This window comes from Lynx canadensis, chromosome F2, assembly GCF_007474595.2.
Source record: "Lynx canadensis isolate LIC74 chromosome F2, mLynCan4.pri.v2, whole genome shotgun sequence".
Lineage (NCBI taxonomy): Eukaryota > Metazoa > Chordata > Mammalia > Carnivora > Felidae > Lynx > Lynx canadensis.
Genome location: NC_044320.2, coordinates 30059782 through 30080725, shown reverse-complemented (window position 1 = coordinate 30080725; position 20944 = coordinate 30059782). Strand labels below are relative to the sequence as shown.

General features: G+C 35.3%; 1 protein-coding gene across 1 annotated transcript in view; it reads right to left on the bottom strand.

Moving 5' to 3' along the window:
- Positions 1–561: 561 nt before the first annotated feature.
- Positions 562–20944, bottom strand: part of EIF3E (eukaryotic translation initiation factor 3 subunit E) — a 55263-nt gene continuing 34880 nt past the window's right edge. Inside the window, exons 9-13 of the mRNA XM_030303949.1 lie at positions 20577–20678; positions 19155–19264; positions 1926–2028; positions 1502–1636; positions 562–748 (exon numbers count right to left, since the gene is read on the bottom strand). Of these exons, the coding sequence (XP_030159809.1) occupies positions 710–748; positions 1502–1636; positions 1926–2028; positions 19155–19264; positions 20577–20678 (489 nt within the window). The 3' untranslated portion in view covers positions 562–709. The remainder of the gene's footprint in view (positions 749–1501; positions 1637–1925; positions 2029–19154; positions 19265–20576; positions 20679–20944) is intronic.

Genomic DNA, 20944 nt, shown 5'->3' with positions numbered 1-20944 from the left:
AAAGCCTAGTAACAGAAAAATCATTTCCCCAATAAAGCATATCTATTGTTCAGGTAATAGTGATGTTTACAGAGTGATAGGATACAAGCACATGACCTTCATGCAGCATAAATATGTGTGCCATCCCATATACAATCCCTTATAGACCCAGCCTGATTCTTCTCCAACGCCGCCTGTTGGGAGTTGTGCCTGATTTTATTACTAGTTTCCATCTGAATCCATTTGGGAATGGGGTGATTCTGCTTTTGTTTCTTAGCCAGGAACAGTCAACCCAACACACTATGATGGCAGAGAAAAGAAGATAGTACTTTATCTTGACTGCACTGAAGGCTATACAAATCTACAGAAGTAATGAAATGGCATAGAGCTATTTACACACATTGTACCTATGTCTATATCCTGGTTGCGGTAATGCATCATAGCAACATAAATGAAAAAATTGGGGTGAACTAGGTTTAGGCTACAAGAGACCTCTCTGTACTATTTTCACAATTTTCTGTGAATCTATAATTATTCCAAAATGAAAAGTTAAAAAAATACACACATCTATACACAAGGAAATTCACAAGATAAAATGAAACACAGCCAATTTTATTCAAATTCCCCCAAATTTATACACAATGTTGTTTCTAAAATGCATGTCATCCTTTATATAATGATTTTATTATTTCATTTTTATAGTTTTTTCATCTTGTCTTTCTACACTTCTTCAGTAGAAGCCAGAGTCCTGAGTTGCCCAGTTAGGAGCCTAAAACATGCAAAGGGAAATTGACAGAGTTAGAAGAAAGTACTTTCTGAAAAAGCTAACTTACAAAGTGATACTAGCATTTCCTTTCAGTACTCCTGCCCAAACCCCTCTCTAAGATTTTAATGACCTCTGCAATTTCTAAATTATGCCACTTACAACAATAAAAAACAAGTCCAAATATCATCTGAAACAGTTTTTGACCAATTATAAAATATAACAATGACAGTATCACCAACATTATAACAAAAGTCAATACAAATTGATCTTTAAGCATACAGAAAATAACATCATATAAAAGTTATCTTTTTAGGTTGAGTTATTCTAGACGTGGCTGGAACAGTCATGAACAGTAATTTCCCAATTCTTACTTCTCTTCTTTGAAAAACCACTCAAAGGACACAAACCTCTGTTAAGATTTCAATCACATGAGGTCTCTGAATGTTCCATCTATTTTAGGAAGCAGTTGTACTTCCTAAAAATAATAGCTTCCTACCCTTCAGTTACACATAATCGTAATAGCTAAGAAGCATTAAAGCTGGTTTGGGATTCCAAAATTACATGGCTGTTCAAGTTTAATATCTAATATGTAGGATCTTTACCAAAAGAAGGGATATATATATTTTTTGACATAGTTAAATATGACAGATAAAATCAATTTTTTAAAGATCAATACTAAACCACACATGTAAGATGTAATAATGATGTTATATTCTTGCTAAATTCGAGACTGAATAGAAAATATGTGGTTCTTACCTCAGACCTACTATTCTGATTAAGTTTCTTCTCAATATTCATGGCCAACATCTGGCTTCTAAATGAAAGGCTTTTGGTCTTTTCAATCACTTGCTGATAGGGTGAGACTGCATTGTTACCCATAACCACATGACCCTAAAATAAGACAGAGGGAAATTGATCCTGTAATATTACAACCAAGTTTCCCAGTAAGTCATGAGCATGACATCACAACACTACCTGACTGTTGCACACATTTTTATGCACTGTACAGAGATGACAATATAACTCCAGCAACAAAAAAAACAGGTGGTTGCTGTTGCCTTAAAACAAAGCAAAAATTCTAACAGAATAGAACAAAATGTCCTTAATGAAAAATTCCCAAAAAAGCATAAAATAATCAGCAACTTATATCAAGATGTAGCATAACTAACATAATACTCACTAATTTAGAATCAATCTTGGCATCCAGTCTTGCATTTCTAATCAAATTTACAATCCACCTTTCAGCTTCTTCTGGAGTCATGTTCAGTTTGTCTGCCAACATGCTAATGAAAAAAGTAAAAACAATGTTAATGGAGTCTAAAACCTTGGTTTCATGTCCATAGTCTTTGAACCACACTCTGCATAGAGACTTTCAGGTATTTATGGATCACCTCTCTTAAATACTGTGACTTAATAACTGCACTATTCCATGTTTGTGCAATTATCTAATACTGTGCATGACCTATCCCCATTCCACCAACCAGACTGTTAAGATCCTTGAGGGGAGAGGACCACATTTCACATTTATAGAAATCTTTCTGGCTTCTAGAATAGTACCTTACACTTAGCAAGTGCTCAATTAATAATGCTCTAAGAGAGGAAAAGGTTTTATAATGTATAATGATTATACAAATTAAACCTACTACAAGGAACATCAGTGATAAGTATAATATAATGAAGTAACTAAAACTCAGGTCTGGTGTATATGTTTGCATTAAACTCCGAGGGCACTCTGGGAATTGTACACTATACAACCTAAATGTTAGCCAATGAATTTCAAAGGAAGGAGAAAGATACACATACATAAAATACGAGGAGGGTGGAGGAGGGAGGAAGACAAAGAGGAGAAAGAGGGAGGGAGGGAGGGAGGGAGGGAGAGAGAGAGAGAGAGAGAGAGAGAGAGAAAGAGAGAAGGGAGCTAGGGAGATGACTGGGGTAAAAAAGATACCATTATAGAGATCAATTTATCAGGACTAATAAAAGCACCCCTTGGCAGTACATAAGTAAACCACTCAGCTGATGGAACAGTATGCATATATAGTATTAAAGAGTACAGAGTATAAATGTATTCACATATGCATGTTTAAACATTAACTGTTCTCTTTTCATCAGTCTTCACTGAAGACATTACACACTTGCCAGGCCCTCTAATGTTATCACTGGTTTGATGAAAAGAACTAGAGTACCAATAATACAATCTTTCCTTAGAATATTATAAACTAAAATTCCTGATCCGATGTCAAGACACTGGCAATCATATCATTATGTAATTCCAGACTTTCCAACACAAATAACCTAATTTATAAAAATACCCTTATGAGAATAATATTATCTATGCTATCCCCATGTTACACATTTATTGAAAAAGAGTTAACAGAAGTTCGTTCAAAATGTAAAAATTAATGTGGCGCCTGGGTGGCTCAATGGGTTAAGCGTCCAACTTCAGCTCAGGTCACAATCTCGCTGTTCTGAGTTCAAGCCCCATGTCTGTGCTGACAGTTCAGAGCTTGGAGCTTGTTTCAGACTGTGTCTCCCCCTCTATCTGCCCCATCGCTGCCTGCGCGCTCTCTCTCGCGCTCTCTCTCTCTCTCTCTCTCTCTCTAAAAATTAACATAAAAAAATCTTTAATGAAAAATTTAAGTTAGGTTATCAATAAAATAAGTACAAACTAAATCTATGCAGATATACAATTAAAACTTATCCATAAAGGTGAGCCTGGATACCTCCGTCGGTTAAGCATCTCTTGGTTTCGGCTCAGGCCATAATCTCACAGTTTGGGAGTCTGAGCCTCGTGTAGGGCTCTGTGCTAACAGTGCAGAGTCTACTTGGGACTCTCTCTCTCCCTCCCTCTCTCTCCGTGTCCCTCTTCAGCTCGTTCTGTCTCTCTCAAAATAAATAAACTTAAAAAAAAAAAAACTTATCCTTAAAATATGCTTGGAGCTAATAACATCTTGATGAATACAAGCAAAAACACCACCATAAAACTCCCTGGATTTATGTGTCAAAATTTTGTTCTCTGTCTTTCTGCGATCGATTTTGCTCTAAATACAACATTCTCAGCAAGCAGAAAGAACAATTAATCCATGACTATTAATTCAATTTCATGGACTTGATTTTATTCTCTTTATCACTGTTCTCTAATAACCCTAATTTTATTTAAGCTACTAAAAATAGGGAACTACATCAACTTACTTAAACAAGCAGGTGTGTTTTTGACTAGTAAAAATTCCTGCAACTGGTGTTTCCTGTGGTTTCCCATAAACTCCTGTGTTTCCTGCTGGTGCTTGACTTATTTTAGAAATGTGTAAATTTCATTGTCTCTACACTTCTATAGTAAGCAAATGTCTGCTACTCTTACCTAAAACTCAACTCTAAATGTAAAGAACAGATTTTCCAAAACATACTGATTATTTTATCACCTCCTATAGCAATTTATCTTTCGTATGCCTCCTGCATCCCCCCAAATATAACTCATTAAACTGAGGCCAAAGCATTTTACTCTGAAAAGCACAAAAGAAACTGTACTCAATATATTAAAATTCCAATGTTTAAGATCACTATATTCTATTTTATTTTTTTTAATATGAAATTTATTGTCAAATTGGTCCATACAACACCCAGTGCTCATCCCAGCAGGTGCCCTCCTCGATGACCATCACCCACCCTCCCCGAGCTCCCACCCCCCATCAACCCTCAGTTTATTCTCAGTTTTTAAGAGTCTCTTATGGTTTGGCCAAACCACTATATTCTATTTTAAAGAGCAGAAAAATTATTCTCAGTAAGCTATGAATTATGTAGAGTTGGTAGTGTAAAGATGCTTTAAAATTATAATATATAACCTATTTATGAGGCTGTTTAAATAACTAAAATTATAATGAAACATGGTCTTTTGAAGCCTAGGTTATCTATTAGATTCCTCTAGATGCTGTCACATCTAACTGAGAAGACCTAGAATTCTCTCTTTAACCACTGCCTTTTATCTAACCACTCTACTGTCATCTTGAAAGACTTTCCTCTCCACCCACCATACTAAACCTCTCTATTCATTACACATGCCAGGTTTTTAATCACTTCAGGACCTTTGCATATACTGTGCCTTCTGCTTAAAAGGGTCATCCACCATCTTCACTTAACTGTTACACAGGTCTCAGCTAAAACAGTACCCTCATAAGCCTTCCACGACACCTCTGTAAACTGTAATATATCTTTGATTTCATAGCCCCTCTATATTCTTTGGAGCAGATATAATAGGTGTAACTTTCTGTTGTTGAGTATCTGCTTTCATGATACACTGTATATGCAGCCAAAGAGAATGTACCAAAGTTTCTTTGTTCACTGTTACCTACCTAGCAATTAGCACAATGCCCAGTTTACAGGAGACAATTAATAAAAATTTACTGTTTGACTCCTGTACTAGTCACTTCCCTAGTTCAGGCTCTATTAGTGTTTCCTAGTTTTTTTTAACTCATCTACCTCTCCAGTCTCTCCTTAATCTATTTTATATAATTGCTAACTAACCAGTTTATTCCCAAATTCCTTTCAAAACTTTAACACAGTCCTTTTACCGAAACAGTAAAATCCAAACTTCTAAATATCTCATTCATGGTTCTATACAATTCGGCTACAACCTCACTTTCAAATTCCCATTATTCTCTCCCATGAACACTACATGCCAGCCAAACCAAACCAATTATCTTCCTTCCTTGGCATTCACTCAACAAAATATGAACTGTTAGATGCTAACAAGAAAATACAGTCTGTTCCTCACTTTTATAAAGTTTAAGCCAGGGGTTGGGGAGTAGAGGACAGTAACTTCATCCCCAAAATATATAAACTATTTTAAGTGTAAAGATGAATAAAGTAGAAAGAGCTATGTGAGATGCACAAGAGTTTACTATTCTAGTCTGGAGGTTTGGGGACTTCTTATTTAAGGAAATATTTAAGGTCAGATTTTAACATAAAAGACAGAAAAGTCTACTCTGTATAACTCCATAGAGAATTCTTCATCCTTTCTTTCTTTACATCCATATTCTATCTCATATTCCAACATGGCTGGGGCAATATGGCAACATGCATGAAGACCCACAAATATCTGCAAACTCTGACCCATAATCCTACGCTGGGGATTTACTGCTTTGCATTGTGCTTGTTGATCCTTTATGTATTAAATCAAGTCAAAGAAAAACCTGAATAATGTCCAAGAAGTATTAATAAATTATTGATGGCATCTCAGGTTATCTATGCTACCAATCACTCTGAGAGTGAATTAAAGAATGTGGCAACAGTCCAGGGTCTTTTAAGTAACAGGAAAATATACAGGGTAAAAGAAATTAAATGACTGATAGAAAGAAATCCTCAAAACTTGACAATACTCTTATGGTCCAGTGATTTTATACAAAAATAGTTAAGTTTTAAAAATAAAACTATAAATCCTATTAAAGCTTAAAAAACAAAACGTTGGCTTAAGCTATCCTATACCATGCTTATCTTGTGTTATTTAAATTAACTCAGTTTATCAATACACTAAAAGACAAAATGTATCGAAATGCAGAATTTCTGAGAAAAGTATCTATTTGATCTAGATTTTAAACACAAAAATAATTTCCAGATTATTCAGATTTTATAAACTCTCAACCTCATCTGGCAGCTTAAAGCTGACATCTAAATATTTGTGTAAATGTCCCTTATATATATCTTTAAGTTGACTAGCACACCTTTCTCAAGTAATGCAACAACATATTGAATATGTTAAATGAGAAATACATATGGAACCACAAAAGACCTTAAGTAGCCAAAGTGATCTTGAGCAAGAATTACAAAGCTGGAAGCATAACACTTCCTAATTTCAAACTATTGTTACAAAGCTTTGCATAGATGTTCAACTAATTTATGACAAAGGAGCTAAGAATATACAATGGAGAATTATATATTGTTTGATTATACATTCTTCAATAAATGATGCTGGGGAAAATGGACAACCACATGCAATAGATTGAAAATGGACCACTATCTTACACCATAAACAAAATTAACTCAAAACATATTAAAGACTGAATAAAGACCTGAACCTAAGACCTGAAACTATAAACGCCTCTAAGAACACACAGGTGGTAAGCTCCTTGACATCAGCCTTGGCAATGATTTTTTTTTTTTTTTAACGTTTATTTTTGAGACAGAGAGAGACAGAGCATGAAGGGGGGAGGGGCAGAGAGAGAGGGAGACACAGAATCAGAAGCAGGCTCCAGGCTCTGAGCCGTCAGCCCAGAGCCCGACGCGGGGCTCGGACTCACGCACCGTGAGATCGTGACCTGAGCTGAAGTCAGACGCTTAACCGACTGAGCCACCCAGGCGCCCCGGCAATGATTTTTTGATCTGACACCAAAAGTAAAGACAACAGAAGCAAAAATAAACAAGTGGGACTACATCAAACTAAAAAGTGTGCATAGCAAAAGAACCCATCTACAAAATGCAAGAGTAAGCTACCAAGTGGTAGAAGATATTGCAAATGACATATCTATGGGGTTAATATCTAAAATATATAAGGAATTACTACCACTGAATAGCAAAAAACAAAAACAAACAAACAAAAAACCAAATAATTTAACTAAAAAATGGGCAGAGGACCTAAATAGACATTTTCCCAAAGAAGACATACAGATGGCAAACAGGTACATGAAATGCAAATCAAACCTACAATGAGATATCATCTCACACTTAGAATGGCTATTATCAAAGACAAGAAATAACAAGTGTTGGCAAGGATGTGGAAAAAAGAGAAGACTTGTACATTGTTGGTGGAAATGTAAACTGATACATTCTGGATGGAAAACAGCATAGACTTCTCAAACAATTAAAAATACAACTACCATATGAGCCAGTAATTCCACTTCTGGGTTTTAACAAAAGGAAACAAAACACTAACTCAAAAAGATTTATGTACACCCATGTTCACTACAGCTAATTTACAATAGCCAAGATATGGAAGCAAATTAAGTATCCATTGATGGGTGAGTGGATAAAGAAAGTGGGATATTATATGAATATTAGCCATAAAAAAGAATAAAATCTTGCCACTTGCAACAGCATGTATGACCTTGAGGGCATTATGCTAAGTGAAATAAGACAGAGAAAGACAAATACTATATGATCTCACTTTATATGTGGATTCCATATGTGGAAATTCTTTCTTTTCATTTATAATTTTTTTAATATATATATATATATATAGAGAGAGAGAGAGAGAGAGAGAGAGAGAGAGACAGAGATTGCAAACTGGGGAGAGAGGCAGAAGGAGAGAGAATCTTAAGCAGGCTCCACACTCAGCATGGAGCCCAATGCGGGGCTCAATCCCACAACCCTGGGAAGATGACCTGTGCCAAAATCAGGAGTCAGATGCTCAACTGACCGAGCTACCCAGGCACCCTTGGAATCTTAAACAAAACAAAACAAAGCAAAACAAAAACTAAAAAAACAGGCCTTCATACAGAGAACAGATTGGTGGTTGCCAGAGGTGGTGATGGGTGGAGGGACAGGTGAATTGGTTAAAGGGGTCAAATGGCACGAACTTCTAATAATAAAATAATTCACGAGATGTAATGTATAGCACAGTGACTACTGTTAATAATATTGCACTGTATATTTGAAAGTTTCCAAGAGAGCAAACCTTAAAAGTTCCCATCACCAAAAAAGATCTTTGCAACTATGCGTGGTGATGGATGGTAACTAGACTTACTGTGGTGACCATTTCACATCCAATCCTTATGTTATACATTATGTTGTCCATGATGTTGAAACTAGTATGTTATATGTATCAATTATAGCTCAATAAAAACACTAAAAGGCTAGCAATATCCTTTGAAAAATTACAAACTGTTGTGATACTGCATCCATAAAATAAGAACTGAAAGATGTGACATCATGGATTTGTTTTTTTTACCTACAGAAGGTTTGGAAGAAGATGTTGAGAAAATCTCCCCAGAGTGTAGAACATAAAGACAAAGGTATGGAAATTGGAGAGAAAAGGTAAAAAAATTAGAAGTCTAGTCCAGGAGATCCACTATCCAAACAACAGTAGTTTCAGAAAGAATAAACAGTGAAAATAAAAGAAAATAAATCATTGAAGAAATAATGCAAAAAAAAAAAAAAAAAAAAAAAAAGTTTCCCAGAACTGGGGCATGAATTCCCAAATTAAAAGGGTCCAGTATGAAGAATTAAAATAAACCTACACTAAGATATATCACTGTGAAATTTCAAAGCAATGGGAGCAAAGAAAAATAATCCTTCAAATTGTTAGAGAGGGAAACAAAACACCTATATGTAAAAGATCAGAGATAAAAATAGCTTCTGACTTCTAGAGCAGAAAGCTTCTAGAAAGCGACAGAACAAAGTCTTCAAAATTCTGGAATAAAGTAGTTTTCTACCTAGAATACCATGCCTAATACCATTATTCAAATATGAGAGTAAAATGGACATTTTCAGATATGACTATTTTACCTCTAAACAACCTTCCTTATAAAGCTATTGAAGGACATGCTTTACCAAAATATGATAGTAAATCAAGAAAAAAAGGAATACAATAAAACTGGAGCTCTATTACAGGAGACAGACTAAAGGAATCCTTAGAACAAAGGACAAAGGGAGACAAATGTGCAACAGGCATAGAAAGCAACAAGTCCAGATCTTTTTCCCATAGATATAACTGATAGAGTAATTAGTCTTGAGAAGAGATTTATAAACTGGCAAGCAGTCTGAAGTGTAATTAGTGATAAAGACACTAAGAAAAACAACTAAGCAAATGGGAGGAAAATGGCAATTATCAACTCCACAGAGTATAGTGAATACTAAAACACATTACAAATCTTATTTGAAACAATTTGGTGCTTGTTCAGGAACCCAGAGATAATTACAACAGATTAAAGCATTCAGAAAAAGTCCCATATACAAATGACAATTTAAAATGTGATATGGGTGTCATTTCAAATTAGTGGGAGAAAAGATAATTTTTCAATAAATCATGTTGACTGGCCATTTAGGGAAAAAAAAGGTAGTGTCTTCCTAATTCTCTATTCCCAAGTATAAATCCTAGGTGAATTTAAATAGAAAAAAATACAGCCATAAAAGTCCTAGGAAAAAACATAAATAGCATATAAACCTATTGTGAGAAAGAATTTAAAATAAAATACAAAATCCAGTATGACAAATTATTAGTAGTAACTCTGACTACAGCAAAATGTTAATAATTTTTCAGTGACCAAAAAAAAAAAAAAAAAAAAAAAAAAAGGAAATATATAGGATCCTAAGTGCTATTTCAAAAAGACAAAGTGAAAGTAAGTATTTCACCCTCAGTTCTGTTTCATTAAACACGTTCATGCCTCTAGCACAAAACCAGATACTTTCCTTGTTTCTGGGCAGTAATTAAGACCAGTGGTCCTACCTAGGAACATCAGTCTAAATCTAGAGAACCAATTAGGGTTCCACCAACTCTAGGTCAATTTTCTTTCAGGTTTTTAATTACTAATTTTATGTATTTCAAAAACTATGAACTTAAGCATTTACCTATGGGGTCCTCTTGCTTGCTTTTCACTGAAGACTGAGGCCAACTATTTAGCATATCCAAAGTACTCCAGTCTTTTACAAAGGTAGGACAACTAATTTAAGAATGAGTATTAAGAATAAACTGCTGAACTGTAAAACTGGAAGGAAATAGGAGAAAGAAAAAAGGAGAAAACTGAGAAATGCTTAATGCTGTGTGACAACTAAAGATTCTCATTGAATTTTCCAATATCTCCTTAGTCAAAAATAAGAATATAGGCATACCTCTAATTGAATTTCATTTTACTGAGCTTCACAGATACTACATTTTTTTAAAAATTGAAGGTCTGTGGCAACCCTGCAAAGAGCAAGGCTACTAGTTACATTGTTCCAACAGCATTTGCTTTCTTCATGTCTTTGTGTCACATTTTGGTGCTTCTCACAGGATTTCAAACTTTTTCACTATTGTTATATTTGCTACGGTAATCTGTAATCAGTGATAACTGATGTTACCACTGTTAACAGTTTTGAAGTACCATGAAACTCACGTAAGACAGCAAACTTAACCCATAAATGTGTGTGTTCTGACTGCTCTAGTGATGGCTGTTCCCCATTTCTCACTCCTTAGGCCTCCCTATTCCCTGAGACACAACAATACAGAAATTAGGCCAATTAATAACCCTACAATGGCCTCTAAGTGTTCAAGTGAAAGGAGGAGTCACATGTCTCTTAGTTCAAATCAAAAGCTAGAAATGATTAAGTTTAGTGGGGACGGCATGTCAAAAGCTGACACAGCCTGAAAGGTAGGCCTCTTATGCCAGTTAGCCAAGTTGTGAATGCAAAGGGAAAAGTTCTTGCAGGACATTAAAAGTGCTACTCCAGTGAATACACGAATGATAAGAAGTCAACAGCCTTACTGCTGATAGAAAGTTTTAGTGGTCTGGAAAAAAGACCAAAACAGGCACAACATTCCCTGTCAGTTCTATGAAGGCTGAGAGAAGTAAGAAAGGCCAAGAAAAAAAAAAATTGAAGTTCCTGGAGGCTGGCCATGAAATTTAAGAAAGGAAGCTATCTCCAGAACATAAAAGTACCCAAGGTGAAGCAGCAAGTTATCCAGAAGATCTAGCTAAGATAATTAATGAACGTGGCTACACCAAACAATAGATTTTCAATGTAGACCAAACAGCCTTATATTGGAAGAAGATGCCACCTTGGACTTACACAGCTAGACAGGAGAAGTCAATGCTTGGATTCAAAGCCTCAAAGGACAGACAGACTGACCCTCTTGTTAGGGGCTAATGCAGCTGGTGACTTTAAGTTGAAACCAGTGGTTCATTTACCATCCCCAAAATCCTAGGGCTCTTAAGAATTATGCTAAATCTACTCTGCCTATGCTCTGTAAATGAACAAAGCCTGGATGATAGCACATCTGTTTACAAAATAGTTTACTGAATATTTTAAACACACTGTTGAGATCTACTGCTCAGGAAAAAAAGTTCCTTTCAAAATATTACTGCCCACTGACAATGTGCCTCATCACCCCAAGAACTCTGATGGAGACGTACAATGAGATTAATGTTGTTGTCATGCCTGCTAATACATCATCCATTCTGAAGTCCACGGATCAAGGAGTAATTTCAAGTGTTATTATTTAAGCAATTCCTAGGGCTATAACTGCCATACACAGTGATTCTTCTGTTGAATCTGGACAAAGTAAATTGAAAACCTCCTAAAGATTCACCATTAAGATGCCATTAACAGAGGCGCCTGGATGGCCTAGTCAGTTGAGCGTCTGACTTCAGCTCAGGTTATGACCTCGCAGTTTGAGTTCAAGCCCCGGCGTTAGGCTCTGTGCTGACAGCTCAGAGCCTGGAGCCTGCTTCGGATTCCGTGTCTCCCTCTCTCTGACCCTCCCCAGCTTCTGCTCTCTCTCTCTCTGCCTCTCAAAAATAAACAAACATTAAAACAATTAAAAAAAAAAAAGATGCCATTAAGATTATTTGTGATTCATGGGAAGAGGTCGAAATATCAACATTAACAGGGGTTTGGAAGAAGTTAATTCCAAGCCTCAGATGATTTTTAAAAATTCCAGACTTCAGTGAGGAAGTAACTGCAGATGTGGTAGAAATAGGAAGAGAACGAGAGACGTGGAACTTGAGGATGTGACTGAATTGCAATACTTTCATGGTAAAACTTTAACAGATAAGGAGTTGCTTCTGATGCATGAGCAGAGAAAGTGGTTTCTTGAGATGGAATCTACTCTTGGTGAAGATTATTGAAAATGACAACAAAGGATTTAGAATATTACATAAACTTAGTTGATAGAGCAGGGACAGGGTATGAGAGAACAGACTCCCCATTTGGAAAGAAGTTCTACTGTGGGTAAAATACTATCAAACAGCATCACATGCTACAGAGAAAATTGTTTGTGAAAGGAAGAGTCAATATTATGTGGGAAACTTCATTGTCTTATTTTAAGAAATTGCAGCAGCTACCCCAATCTTCAGCAACCACCACCCTGTTCAGTCAGGGGCAATTAAAATCGAGGCAAGACCCTTCATTAGCAAAAAGATTATGATTCACTAAAAGCTCAGATGATGGTTAGCATTTTTTAGTAATATTTTAAAAAAATGTTTACTATTCATTCTGAGAGAGAGCGAGCACACATGTGAGCCAAGAAAGGGGCAGAGAGAGAGAGAGAGAGAGACAGAGAAATCAAGAGTCAGACACTCAACTGACTGAGCCACCCAGGTGCTCCATTAGTAATATTTTTAAATTAAGGTATGTACCTTCTTTAGACATAATGCTACATTGCACACTTAACAGACTACAGACTATATATACTGGGAAACAAAAAAATTCATTCAACTAGCTTTTATCCCAAGTAAGCTCCACTCAGTGATGAGCCTGACATAGGGCTTGATCTCATGACTCTGAGATCATGACCTAAGTCGATATCAAGAGTCAGATGCTTAACCAACTGAGCCACCCAGGTGCCCCCATTTGAACAGCTTTATTGTGATATTCACTTTATTACAGTGGCCTGGAACCAAACCCGCAGTATCTCCAAGGTATGTCATATATTACTTAACAGTTAACACAGAAATACAAAAATATTTTTGAAACGAGTTTATCTCCATCTGGAAATATACCTTTCTATATTTTTCTTTAATATCAGGAAATAAAATTATGAATAGTAACTGTAAGAAAGTTAATAAGAACTTTAAGAAAAATATTAATTTCTAAAATGTTATTTAACAAAGTAGAATGGCTTTAAGAGTAGTTGGCAAATATCTTCTTTTGTGAAAAGTCAAACTAACTCTCTAAAGGAAAATTACATTAATGTATGCTCCAACATGTTTATCACACACATTCAAAGTATTACTTCCATACTTTATTTTTATCTACAATTGAAAACTGGTCCAAGAATTACTCTAGAACAGCTTTTAAAATTCAGACACACACCATATCTCATAAACTGTTCAACTACACTAAATTAAATCCCACCACAGTAATCTTTTATGACAGATGTTGCATACTTTATAGTAAACAGATTGGTAACTTATCCTACAAATCTATAAGGTTGTATATAAACTGATAAAAACATTCTTTTTTTAAATGTTTTTATTTATTTTTGAGAGCGAGAGAGAATGAGTGGGGGAGAGGCAGAGAGAGAGAGAGGGAGACAGAATCTAAAGCAGGCTAGAAGCTCTGAGCTGTCAGCACAGAGCCCGATGCAGGGCTTGAACTCGTGAACCATGAGATCATGACCTGAGCTGAAGTCAGACACTCAACCAACTGAGCCACCCAGGCACCCCTAAAAACATTCTTTATAAAGATATGCATTTTTATAAAGATATGACTATCACATGTGTTTAGTCAAGAAACCTATCAACTGAGAATGTTCCAAATCACTAATGGAAAAGTTGTTTAATAAACCACCATTGGTTCTAGAATATGTACTATTCTCTTGAGCATTTAAAATGTGTCCACTTTTGGACAGAAAGGAGGCTGGAGACCAATCCTTCCCCTGGTCTCCCCAAAAAGGACAAAATATTAAATAATTTTAGATTAATTAGAAGCAGAGAAATAGGTCAGCACAAACTTGTGAATGGAATACTGTGTCATAATTAGTATACAGTGGGGAAAAAAGTCTACTTTTCAGCTTAAACATATTCCATTTGCAGAGTTAACAGGGTTCACTAAAGCTTTAATCTAAATTACTTTGGGATTTTCCAACACACAATTTATAAATTATGTCCATGTCATTCTCATTACTCTATTTTTCTTCAAAACACCTATCATAACTTATAATTTTGTCTTTATTTAATTTGCTTCTTCCTCTGGATTTAAAGTTCTGAGGGTGTGCTCACTACCTTCTAACCAGTGCTTGGCCACAAGAGGCACTCATTCACATCTGCAGTATTTTCTTCTTTGAAGACCTATACTAGTTATACTGCTGCTAATTACATCATAATCATGACACCTAGTGTGTCTATCCTCTCTGGGAAGTTGAACATTACCTTTTAAAAAAGTTTTTGCATATTCTTCAAGTAACAAAATTATAGAAATGGTTAACAGATGAGAATGTATCAATATCAATACACTGGTTGTAATATTTTACTACAGTTTGTGAGATATTATTGCGAGATGTTATCACTGGAAATGTGAACTGTGTAAATGGGAAACTGAAAAACAAAGGGGATTTATTATTTCCTACAACCTCATGTGAATCTATAATCATCACAAAATAAAAAGTGTAATTAAAAACGGGTTTTACATCAGAATTACTTAGAGGAGCTTTAAAAAAACACAGTCCTTCTTTATTTTTGTTTATTTCTTTTTTTTAAATTTTTTTTCAACGTTTTTATTTATTTTTGGGACAGAGAGAGACAGAGCATGAACGGGGGAGGGGCAGAGAGAGAGGGAGACACAGAATCGGAAACAGGCTCCAGGCTCCGAGCCATCAGCCCAGAGCCTGACGCGGGGCTCGAACTCACGGACCCTGAGATCGTGACCTGGCTGAAGTTGGAGGCTTAACCGACTGCGCCACCCAGGCGCCCCTGTTTATTTCTTTTTAAAAGCTTCCCACTTGATGCTAATATGCTGTCAGGACTACAAATCACTAATTCAGAGCAATGTTTCCACCAAAGGCTGAGTGCACCTGGGAAGCTTTAAACCCAGATTCCCAAGCCTTGATCCCAGAGATTTGGAAATCTATACTTTTTAAAATTTAAGTTAATGTTGTTTTAAGTTCTCCAGATGATTTTGATGTACACCTGCGTTAAAAACCTGTATTACAGGGGCACCTGAGTTGCTCAGTTGGTTAAGCATCTGACTTTGGCTCAGGGCATGACCTCCTGGTTCCTGAGTTTGAGCCCCACATCAGGTGAGCTTGAGTCCAGCTTCAGGCTCTGCACTTTCTCCCCCTCTCTCATGGGATTCTCTCTCCCTCCCTCTCTCTCTCTGTCCCTTGCTCACTCACATACTGTGTGTGTCTCTTTCTATCTTAAACAAATAGAAACAGAAATATCTGGATTACAGAACAATGAGTTTTTTCTATGTACTATTTAAAGGTAAACATTAAGCTCTGTTGGTCATTACCATGGATTTCAAATCCTTAGAGTCTGCATTTTGATGTTTTCTGTATTTATAAAAGCCCAACTTAAATGTTTAACATTATTTTAAACCATATTCCAAACCCATTAAAGCAGCTTTAAAAAATGAAAAACCTAACCCCTAGACTAAGTCCTACTGTACACACCCTCCACCCTGCCAATGAACCTTACAGAGATCTCGTTGCTATAAGACAACTATTTCTTTTTCACCCATAGCTATACTTTCTCCTCTGCCCCTATCTTAATTCCTTATATACTAAAAATATAAATCAATGATTTTTCACTCCATTACTTTAACAGGATGTAAATGTGTGCCTAAAAAACTGGCAACTTGATGCAGTGGTTCTCAATCCTGGATGTGCTTTGGTGAATAACCACTTTGAAGGTATAGGGTAGTAGCTCTGTTAGACATCACAGCAGAACATATCCAGAAAATCTGATCCAAAAACTTTGAAATGGCTTCAGGAAATCTGTATTTGCAAAATAAAATAAAACTCTATAATGATTCTGAGACACAAAGTTAAACAGTGACTTACTGTTTCCATCTTTATCCTCTGGCTTTTAGTGAAAAGACTAATGATAAATTAGTCTCAATCTGATATTTCTAAAAATATCAACTGTGCGCAATGAAAAAAAAAAGAATTTATAGTGAGGTATAATACAATGAATGTCAGAGATCTATTAGTTCAGGCTCCGTCATTAAGTAAGAACTACACAGCTCAATGTCTCTGAGCATTAAGTTTCCTAGCTATAAATAAGGGGCTACAAAACCACTAGAAAACAAAGGAGTTGTACTGGATCTGGTTTTTTGTTTTTTGTGGGTTTTTTTGGTAAAACTGTGTTTCCAGAAGTCTTAGCGCCCACCGAAGTGCTTCGGTAGTCAGGAGGAAAGCTGAACAGAGGTACAAGCTAAGCAAGCATAAAGGGACTATAATTTGACTTATATATACACAGAAATATATATATAATGTCACATTTGAAAACAAGTTCTAACACACACACACACACACACACACACACACACACACACACAGGATTTAAACCATGGTTCTATAATTTGAAATCTGAGCCACATGTAAAGTGTTCAAAAGCCACAAATGGGGATGCCTGGGTGGCTAAGTGATTTTGGCTCAGGTGATGATCTCAGAGTTGTGAAAACAAGCCCCACCATCAGCTCCGTGCTGGACGTGGAGCCTGCTTGAGATTCTCTCTACCCTCTGCCCCTTCTCTGCTCTCTTTAAAAAAAAAAAAAAAAAGCCACAAATGGACTATTGGCTACTATACTAAACAATATAGATACATAACATTTCCATCACTGCAGAAAAAAGCCCTACTGTTGATGATTCAGTAACTGCACTGTTGGATCAGAAGCTCCCCAAGATTTCTTCCAACTCTAAAATTCCTTAATAATTGAAGAAAATGCATTAGAATGTAAGTATCCAAAATCACCTGAGTTATAGAACATTCCACACACAGCCAAAAGCATTTAAACAACTGAAATACAAAGGAAATACTATCATTATAAAAGAGAAAAGATTTCTGGACTTTAGAAAGCCACTAGAACTTTAGTCTGAAAATGCTTTAGACTTTGTCTAAAGCTACAAAAAAACTACTGGGATCAAAGAACTACAGCATTCAAAGAAAAACATCAAAACTACACTGATACCAACTTTAAAAAACTATTAGGTAATGATAAAGTCACATAAAAGCTTATAGATGATGTATTTCCACTATATTATATCCTCTGAGCTGCACTTTTCTCTTGTGTACACAGGACAAATACTTTATTTCACTGTTAAGCATGGTAAACCAAATCTCAAAAAAGGAAAATAATGAATACAAAGTCCTCAAGTTAATAAAGGGAAGAAGCTAGAGCTGGAACAAACTTTACTCATGGTACCTCAGTGAAAAAGCATTATTGTGGACAAAAACACAAATTCACTAATGCAAAGAAATCTATTCATTTAACAAGTATTTACTGAGCATCTCTAATGTACAGAGTCACCATACTAGGTACTAAAGATATAAAAAGGAGAATTTGCTTTCAAAAGGCTGATAACAAGGATAAATATAGTCCTAGACAAAGCAAAACACCCAAGTGACCATATTCTAATAAGAAATGGGGGAAAGTCTGCAAGAAAAAACAAAATATTAGCATCCCTCTTTCATAAGACTGAATTATAAATCTCTAAAAAAAGAAAAAAAAGGGCATTACAAGAATTGTTACCTAATGTGACTGCATCCCACGTATGATTCATCTCTTTATTTCACAACCAATAACCAATAACATATTAGGAATATGCAAGTATTCTTCAAGAGAATCAGATATTTTAAATTATGTCTGCTAGCTATAGTAAAGTACTAATAAAACTGGTCAAGGCTTTAATTCCCATAGGAGAAGCACCATGATTATACCATACTTCAAACTCTGAAAAACCACTTCAATAACCACCCAGTAAAATTAGGCAAACAAGTACGGATGCCTCAGCAAAAACAAATGGCACTAAAGAAAAACTTTGGTCTACACACAATTCCAAAGAGGCAAACATTAAAGTAATTTTTTAAACATTTATGGAACATATTTACTGTTTGACTTCATCTGTGGCCAAACAGCACTAGTTATTTTTCAAATTCTAATATGTACAATTAGTTTCTAATAGGTTATATAAGTTTCACAATTTTTCCCCCAATAATTTTCTCACACAACAAAGGAAATGTGAACTGAAATTCACCATACTTTCCATGTTTCAACATTTTAGGAGGTCATAGCTTACTATATGAGAATTCAAATATATAATTAAATAAAACAAACTCAATCAACTGAAATGATTACCAAATGTAGTCTTTCAACAGTATTTCTGAATCACTAAGGGCTAATCTCTTCCTTATTTGAACTCCTGTTGAAACCATTCTAAAACGTTATTTTCTCTTTTCTCCCTATATAAGAGTATAACAGTACTTTTTAAAAAGGTACCCAACAATCAGAATACTGCCATGAAGATACCATTTTCAAAAATCATACTATGCCACACACATAGAAGCCAAAGAAGGTATTTCTGAATCTGTACCATCCCATGATAAAAACAAAAGTTAGGATTTTTAATAAATCACTATCAGACTGTTTTCTTTCTCTTCTAAAGCAAAGGGAAATAAAACAAAAATCCAATTAACTGGAATCCTATTAAGTATAATTTTACAGTAAATGGAAATTTCCAGGAATTTAAAAGTAGAAAATACAAATCAAATCAGGGTGTTCTTACTTAATGCTGATACACTGGTGGATGCGACAGAAAGTCTCAAATATGAAGAGACGAGCATTTTCAATGAAATCCTCAAGACAAGCCACCAAGAAGAAGTCATTCACAAGTACCTATGTGTGTAAAGTGTAACAAAAAAATTAACAGCACTGACAAGCAATTTTCAAAAATGTGACCCAAAATACTTCCCGTGTGCTTTACTGCAATTCTCTCACCTTATATCACAAGTTATATACCACAGCACTTTCTAGAATACTATGCTCAAGCCTCTAACAATTTAACTAGAAGTAAATGAATGCTATATGAAAAAAAAAAAAAAAACAACCTAATTTAAGCACTGCAGTGTTTCCTTGTTCTACTGATGACTTTAGCAACCTTTTGACAAAGTAGTTTTGCCCTGCCCGTTATCCGAAATAAATGCTGTGTAGATAACATAGCTCTTCTAGGTACTCAAAATCATTATGAACAGACTAAATATATGCATATTTGTGAAGTAAACAGACTTGGAAATCTACAAAGGAGAAAAATTCAAGGGGTGGCTCCTATTCCACAGAAGGTATCATAATTAAAAGAGGGTATTTTAACTTCACAGTAATAACCAAGTGCCCCTTGGCCTCAGCCAGGCCTAACCAGCTACTTAGTGTATTGGCATATACCAACACATAATACATAATAACACTACATATGACTACGTGAATACAAATTATCACACTCGAGTCTATTTTATTTTGTCCAATGTGTGAAAATCACCCCTGAAGTTGTATTTACATGATAATTTTCTTGTCCTTAGGGAAATAAGATCTTAATCCTTCAACAAACTCTTTATATTTTGTGTTAACATTTGGGCTCAAAAATAAAACTGACAACTGATAACTTATGGATTTGGTAAATGCATTTAACAGGTAAGTTCTTAATTTCTTAAAACTAACATTTAAAAAAGCTGATAAATCTAACTCAGCTGTTTGAAGGTACTTTAGTTTCTACCAATCAACAGAAGACATTGTGATAAAATTCACGCCCTTATAGCTTGACTGGTTTATAGTAAATGTTCAGTACAATCATTTGAAAAATTCTAAAGACAGGCCCACTTACGAAACAAATTTAGAATCTCAGAACGTGCAGTTCTATACAATCTTATACACACACAGGAAATACTTCACATATTCACTAATATAGAATAAGATATGGAATCATGGGCATACGTGTGAATTTCTAATGCCACCAATGTTTTAACAAACTGTACTAACAAAAGCATACACATATGGCAATATTAAAAATGTCTACATCTCGCACATTTCTAAAACATCAGTCATTTTAAGATTAATATGTATTTCTGATATAATTACTTTAATAAAACACTGCAAAGTTAACTTTTACAATAATCAAACATTAAATATTAATTTATAAGTAAAAATTCATACTTACTGATTCACATTCCCTCAGCTTTTTCTGAGCCCCATCAAAGTCAAAGTTAACATATAAGCACTCCACAAATTCCGTGATTGGGTCTTTATATGTGTAAGACTCCTGTAAAATTATGTCAAAGGTCAAGTTGGATTTGATTCAACACTGTTTGGTGGTAGACTGACCCTAGAATATCCCAATATTCCTGGTTTCTCCTCGTTATTAATTTCTAGCAAATTACCTAGTGTCATCGTCTCAAAGCAATTGCTCATATCCTGATTCTAGGCCCAACCGTAAGCATATAATGTCTTCCAGACTGAGTTCTCTATATATTGTCATCCTAGAACCATTCCAAATGGTTTCAAGTTCCTCTATTGCCAAAAGTCTTC